Genomic DNA, 7,571 nt, shown 5'->3' with positions numbered 1-7,571 from the left:
TAAGCTATAAATATTTTAAAGAAGTAAGTATTAAACTAACGAGTGTTAATTCATTCTTAACCCATAGGAATTTAACAAAATAAAGATAGAAGAACAAAATTTTTCTGATGAGATGACAAATCTTTTTGCACCCATTTCTTGAAGGACGAGTAGTTTTTTCTGTGTTCTGTGAGGTGTGACCTTTATTACAACTAATACAACTGCCATATCAATAATACCTTTAGTTAATTGGAAATGCAGATCTTGCTTTAATTCCAATAAGAATTTAAACTATCGTGCCGTGGAAAGCCTTTAAAAACTTGTTTCCGTTCGAAAACTACAACAAATATCACTTTTGTAGCTAAACACTAATTATAAAATGATCAAATCTTATAAGAAACTGAATTTCCGAACGGCACTTACGTCATGACTGTCATGTCAGTGAAGTGAAATGTGACGGGTGGTGTTTCATGTTTTGTCTTTTGATGTTACTTGTTGATTTTATTACTTAAATTCAAAGTGAAATAGCTAAACAGTATAAATACAGTATAGGTGATAGATATGTTATAGTTTCACAAGTGTAGAAATCGTCTGGAATTCGTCGTTCACGTGCCTTTGGAGCGTATTGTCCAGGTAACGGTATATTTTGCTTTTAGACGTTGAATGGTATTTCTTGTGAAATCATAGGCAATTTGTGACTTATAATTTTCTTATTCGATTCTAGATTTTTAATTTCAAAATAAATTATGTTATTTTTATACTTCTTGCAATAAAACCTTGAATAATAAATTTAAAATGTGACATGTTGATGAGTATAAAGTTTGACATAGTGGGTTGCATACTTTAACATAGAACACGCCGTTTATAATGCCGCAAATTTTAACCAAACTATAAACATATTTCTTTCTGTATTAAAAGAAGCTTATTTTAGATTAGCATTAAGTAATCGATGACTAGTTTGGAACATACTCACTTAAATATATTTAAATATTGGTTGCACCTTGAATCTTATTTAGAGAGGAAAGCTTTTTTGCCCTACAACAACTCATTTTTCTTTATTAACAACAAAATTTCACAAATACATAGTAAAGTGTATTATTTATGTATTTAACTATTTATTGTACCACTTTATTTAATATCAAATTTGTACATCACATACATAAATCAAATAACTTCAGGAGTTCTCATGTTTTTTGTAGAATTTAGTGTAAATGTGATCCCAAAATATCAACTGCTGGCCAGATAGAAGTTGATTTGCTACTGTTTTATCAAACATTAAGTATGGTACTACGGTTATCTTGCCTTCAAAGTCGATAGTGTACGGTACAGGCTCCCAAATAACTGGTATTAGTGTGGTTGTCAATGGCGTTGGATCCCTGTAACAATATGTTAGTGAGTTTCTTCTACTAAAACATGTACATGATACATTTTTCGGAACAATTTTAAAGATTGTTTATTGAGTTTTTAGCTGTGTATTGTTCTTTTTCGTAACTGTATTCTTTTCAGACTGGCTGTGGTCATCACATATTAGTGCCCTGTTTCATGAGTCACCTCCACTCCTCTCTAGTCTCTGTGTTACCTTTACATTAAATAAAAGAATTGTCATCAAACCTTTGAATGTATCCTATTCTTATTTTAAGTGTGAACATGAAAATATAATGTATAACTTACCCCACTTTTATGAAGTTAGATATTAACTGAATTAGTCTGTCTGAGATCACTTGTTCTTCATTGTTTAGTTGTTCATTTGAGAATAAATACATGTAGAGATCTCCATGACCAGCGCCTGATATCTCCTCGCTTTTCAAACTGCTCATGCTGCCTTTATATGTAAACTTTAAAAGGTACACCGGTTGAGTAGCCCTTGAATGCAGTATTGATGATTTTACAACAGGGTACTCGATAAATATGTCGTTCACGTAATCCACATAGTTCGGAATCAAGTTATCCCCAACAACATTGTCTCCGAAGTAAAATTCTTTCACTAATTTTGCTAATTTCGTTTTCAAATCTTCGCTTTCAAATTCCAAATTGCTCGGCAGTAATTCTTTAAAATTGGTAGGAACGAAAGTAAACCTTTTTATGTTATCCGATATAATTTTGACCTCAAATGCATTTGAAAAGGCCATAATTATTGGCACATGGAAGAAGTGAGCGTCCTTCAATATATCTAATGGGTCCACATCAAGCAGGCTATTGGTATTAGACTGATCGCGTTCTATACACGGTAGGAACATTTCTGTCACGTTCTTCAAACTCCGGATGGGCAATTGCTGATAAAAATCAGCTAATTTGTTCGCTTTTGTCTCACCTTTGTATCCTAGTAGTGCAGCAACTTTTACAGCTGTGGAGAAAGGCGTATACGTCACTGAACTAGGGGCTATAGCAGAGCCGGATTCTAAAATCATCCTTTGAAACAATCCTGTAGTGGAACCAGAAAGCAGCAGTAGTTCTACTGCGACGGCACCGGACCCCGTTCCATAAATAGTGACGTCATTTGGGTTCCCGCCAAAATGTTTAATATTCCTCTGCACCCAGTAGAGTGCGGCAACTTGGTCCTTCAAGCCGGCATTTCCCGGCGCCTCGAATGACCCGAGGCAAAGAAAACCGAGAACTCCCAAACGATAATTGAATGTTACTATGACGAAATTTTCTTTTAGTAAGCGAGATGGTGCCCTGAATGATCCCCAACTGAAATATATAAAATTCAGCTTTTATGGGCTTGGTTTAATCGATAGCCTAAAATACTCATTAATTATCTGTTATAAATTACCCTCTTTGAAAATCACCGTCGTGTACATGGACAATTACAGGCAGCGATTTAATTCCCCGCTGTTGTTCTGGTGCGAACACATTTACGACGAGGCAGTTCTCCACTCCAATCTCATCCACTTGGGGACACTTGATGCGGTGTATCGCCTCAAATATACCGTCCCAAGGGACTGTCGGCTCAGGAGCCTAGAACACGTTGTTGTGAAGATTTTAATATCTACAATCACATTTTTCTTAGGATTTCTGAATATAAACTACAGGACTAACATGTAGTCGTATTGCAAACTTATGCCGAACACTAGGTAACTGTTTACGAAGTACATTACCTTAAACCTATGGTGTAAAAGTGGCGCACGAGCGTAGGGAATACCCAGGAAGACATGATGAGGTGGATCCGGGAAAAGATACCCTCTGACTTGACCATGAATCGTCATTACATCACGATGCGGTCTCTTTTCCCCCAAACATTTCGACACCATAAATAAAACCACCCACTCTTTAACAATCATGATCTCCTAGTACCCATATTTGGTAACTACACACTAGACTGATTGTAACGAGATCTAATCGTCTATTGAAGGCGAATGTGTTGTCTAAAACATTTACTACTCTGTTATGAAAACATCTCGTCGTCTTTGAACAACGTTAGTGATGGAATTATTTATATAATTTTTGGTTGAAAATGATAGTCTGTTTTGTTCAATGCATATTTATTTCTAATACTTGTGATAAATAAATTTACTACGTGGATTACAACATCGATTACATTTGTTGATTTTGCAGCGTTTTCTATAATTGAGATGTAACGTAAGATAATAGTAATACGAGTAAGAAAAAATGCTGTATTATTTGAGTTTTTAGGCAATTAAAAAATACTGTAATAACATAACAGGAATTATGAAATAGATGAATTCTTGTTTATTCCACTAAAGTAATTCATAAAAAAAAAATGGTCTAAATAAAAAAAATATGGACAAAATACTTTTCTCATATAGAAAACGCTGCATTACACTCCTTAAACTATAAGTTTCGAAATAAAAATAAATATGATTATAGTAAAGGTAAAGGAATAGATATAAGGGCTAGTTCTGACACCGCGATTGTGTTCCACGAAATACGTCTCGTAGATCTCATTCCACAAAGTAAGTCGGTCAACGTGGAGTCCTTTCAATGGCTTTACTTGAGTGTCAATCAACAACCAATTCTCGTTTGTTTCAGTTGTTTTCTCGAATGGTCGCCACTCTATACCTTCAGTCTTCGGTTTCCTAAAAGAGAAAATATCTTACTAATATTATAAATGCGAATGTTTAGATGGATGGATGGATATTTGTTTGAAAGTATTTCCAGAAGGGCTACATGAATCTGAAATTTGGCACATAAATGTAGAACATAGCCTAGAAGAATACATAGGCTACTAATTAGGCTCTTTAATTCCGCGCGTACGGAGTCGCGGGCGACAGCTAGTAAACGATATTAGGGTAAAAATATACGCTTGTAAGATAATTCAGTAAGCGAAAGATTATAATCATACCCAGATTGTATAAAACTAATCCATAAGTCAGTAACCAGATCTATCATCTGTTTTTCTTTACTGCCATCGACAGGTATGTGTCCTTCTTGACAGAAAATATATTTAACAATATCTCCTCGAGATGCTCCTCGGATTTTTACTGAAGTTGATATTTTGATATCATCGATTGATTCATCAATATTCCTTTGATTTAAATATCCGACAAATGCAAACTCGTAGAAATAAACCGAAGCTCCAGACGATGCTAAATGTCTAGCTGCTCTGATCATCGGACCTAAATACGAAGCATCCGTATAACATAGAGAAAGTTCTTCTATGTTATTTAACGTCACGTTATTTTTACCAAAGTATTGTTTCCTCAATCTGTTTCCGATTTCCGATCTTTTTATATCATTTTCTTCAAAGTTTAAATCGTCGGGCAAGATAACACTAAAGTTCTCATTTAGTTTAGACAAACTTTCTTTAGTGTGATCTAATGCTTCTTGTAATCCAGCATGATTAGTAGTTCCTATCATATACGTCATATTTGTTTTTAAATTGTTAAGCATATTAAAAGGAGTTTCCGTTATAAACGATCTGTTTCCATTTTCAATACACGGTGCGAATTTTATATCTTTAGCTGCTGTTACCAAAATTCCTATGTTTGATGATTCCACTCTGAAATTCTTTGTAGTAACTACACCAACATTAGGAAGATTCTGTATTAAAATTTTTAATGTTGCGTCGGGATCTCTTTCTAATGCCCAATGTGAAAGCACAAATCCACTTTCGACGATAACTTTTGAAACGTAATCCCGTGACACGGGAGAAAGTGCCAAATAACCCGCTAGTGCCCCTCCTCCGCCCTCTCCGCTAACTACAATATTTGAAGGATCCCCACCGAAAGCTTCTATGTTATCTTTTATCCATTTTAAAGCCATAGTTAAATCTTTTAGTGCTGCATTACCAGGTACAGAATCATTCTGTGAACACAAAAATCCAAGTGCTCCCAGTCTATAATTCGGCAGGACTAAAATGATTCCCTTTGGCACTATGTATTCTGGACCGTATACTTTTGGATTTCCACTTCCTATATTGAAACTTCCATCATGAATGTGGAACAAGACGCCTCTTAATTCTTCGGTTGTCGTAATTGGTGTCATGATACTTAACGTAAGGCAGTGAAAATTCCCAGCAAGTCTATTTAAGTGTTCAATCTGCGGGCAGCGTGATCTGTGTTCCGTTTCGTCGTGGACCCTTTCCCATTTTTGGGCTGGCGACGGTTCCTGTAAATAATATTATCTGTGAATTGGACCATTACTGAACTTAAATTTTTATTGTACAAGGAAATGTAATAGTTGCTTGCTCGCTTAACGGTGTTATTGATGAGTTTTCTAAGGAAAAACTACTCTTTCAGAGTTATGTCAATATTTCCAGGCCCTTAAATTACAACTAAATTATACACAAATTTTGTTAGATTATTTCTAATTTTCCGAACGCAGTTCGCATAAACGAAGACAGTGTCTATGTTTTACTAATAATTAAATTTTGGTCTTACCTCAAATGGGTTATTGTCGCTGAATGATCCGTATGGGATATCATAGAATCTTCTTATGTTTGGTGTTTCTTTCTGCACGTAACCTTTCACCGGTCCGCTTTTAGTCAAAATTATTTCTTCCGTATTTTGGTTATCATTACCACTACTTTCAGTGTAAGGTATTTCCTCTGTCGTTTCTTCGGCGTAGGTTAATTTTATCGTCAGGATTATTGTTAGCAATTTGATTGTTTTCATTTTTGTGTCCAAAAATCATCAATCAATAGAATTTTCTTTAGTATCAGTTACTAGTTACTTTTTTTTAAATATTTTTTGACTTTTTTAATTTAATAAAGCATTGAGCTTTCGTCGAGCTTTATTCAAGCATGAAACTATACTGATATATAACCTCAAAACTGATACTAGGGATAGGCAATCGATAATAAAATATTCGCTGATATGTACAGTTCCGCACAAACTTCATACATTCACTAAAAATACGTGTACTATAAAAACAGGTAGAGCAAAATATACATTGGATATTGTTTGAATAAGCCCATTTAAACAACAAGTAATACGTCATGATATTCTTCCTCATCTTCTCTATTGTTATAAGTCTTCTATGTCTTGTGTGTGGGTTAATTATGTTTTCTTACATTTATTGTAGAGATACAACTACGTCTTTACAAATCTTGTATCAAAATATTTATGCAAAGCGTAGAGGTAATATTCAATGCACTTTTGCATTCGGTAGTACCTTAGCCAAATTCATTATCGTCAGGTAAAGCAATGTCAACGAGCGCTATCACAGCACTCGTGGTTTCGGCGATAACAGTTATTGTTGCTTCTATATTGTCCCTTCCTTGTACCACCCTATCCCCCTTAGCTATTCTATCAGGCTTACATGGCTATTTGTTTTTACACGCGTTTATACTACGCATATCAACGTTCGGCCACCTCACCGGTGGATTACAGGTGGGTCAGGTCTTGGATCAACTTAAACAGATCTGCTGCTGCATGTTTGCACCCTCCTTCAAAAAGAGGATTATGGTCAAACTTAGGTTTAATCATTGTAAAAAAAAGCGTAGAGTACGGCGTTCTGTAGTGTAATTCATTAAGCCTTATTATTAGTTCGATCGTCGCGTGAGTAAATTAAATTAACAGAAGTTTTATTGAATTAACGGAACAAATACATTCCCATTAGTCCTCTATTAGGACTATACGACGTATTAGTACGTCTGGTAATGAAATGATTTTGTGTTTTTTCTTTTCAATACTAGACCTATGTATGTTTATTATGGTATGCTTAGTTAACGTCGTGTGCGATATTTTGATTTCATCCTTCTGATTTCAATTTAATTAAGATTTTTTTTTATGTCATAAGGTGGCAAACGAGCGAGGTGCCACCTGAAATCGCTGAAATAGCGAAGTAACCGTTGCCCATAGACATACGCAATTGCATATGCTTTGTTTACCTTTAATTGACGGAGGAGAGGATGCAAGAAAATGGTCTCTCTTCCATGCATCCTCTCATCAATAAAAAATAATTAATTTTGTTACTTAGTGACAACGTTAAGTAACCGTTATTCGAAACTTTTAAATGTAGATTTAAATCATGGATAGGAATAAAAAGGAATACGTTTAAAACTAACTCAATTTTCATTAATGTTCATCATAATTTGGTTCCTTTTAAAAAAACAAGGCAAATAAATGTCTTCTAAGATACCAGTTTTCATATAACTTACATAATTTTTGTTGTTTTCAGGTAATACAAAT

General features: G+C 34.7%; 3 protein-coding genes across 3 annotated transcripts in view; 1 reads left to right on the top strand and 2 right to left on the bottom strand.

Moving 5' to 3' along the window:
• The first annotated feature begins 423 nt into the window (after window positions 1-423).
• LOC106119896 (serine/threonine-protein kinase D1-like) overlaps window positions 424-7,571 on the top strand; it is a 41,205-nt gene continuing 34,057 nt past the window's right edge. Inside the window, exon 1 of the mRNA XM_013315023.1 lies at window positions 424-612. The gene's annotated coding sequence lies outside the window, so the exon portion shown is untranslated. The remainder of the gene's footprint in view (window positions 613-7,571) is intronic.
• LOC106119897 (juvenile hormone esterase-like) lies at window positions 1,152-3,260 on the bottom strand. The gene is made up of 4 exons (XM_013315024.1): window positions 3,168-3,260; window positions 2,753-2,937; window positions 1,651-2,670; window positions 1,152-1,355 (listed from the first exon to the last, which is right to left on the bottom strand). Exons 1-4 carry the CDS (start codon window positions 3,258-3,260, stop codon window positions 1,154-1,156), a joined length of 1,500 nt encoding a protein of 499 aa, XP_013170478.1. The 3' UTR covers window positions 1,152-1,153.
• On the bottom strand, window positions 3,712-6,292 carry LOC106120155 (esterase E4-like). The gene is made up of 3 exons (XM_013315383.1): window positions 5,820-6,292; window positions 4,283-5,547; window positions 3,712-4,016 (listed from the first exon to the last, which is right to left on the bottom strand). The coding sequence occupies exons 1-3, from the start codon at window positions 6,051-6,053 to the stop codon at window positions 3,767-3,769; spliced, it is 1,749 nt and encodes a 582-aa protein (XP_013170837.1). The 5' UTR covers window positions 6,054-6,292; the 3' UTR covers window positions 3,712-3,766.

This window comes from Papilio xuthus, unplaced genomic scaffold (assembly GCF_000836235.2).
Source record: "Papilio xuthus unplaced genomic scaffold, Pxut_1.1 DF826961.1, whole genome shotgun sequence".
Taxonomy (NCBI): domain Eukaryota; kingdom Metazoa; phylum Arthropoda; class Insecta; order Lepidoptera; family Papilionidae; genus Papilio; species Papilio xuthus.
This window is presented reverse-complemented; position numbering and strand designations above follow the sequence as displayed.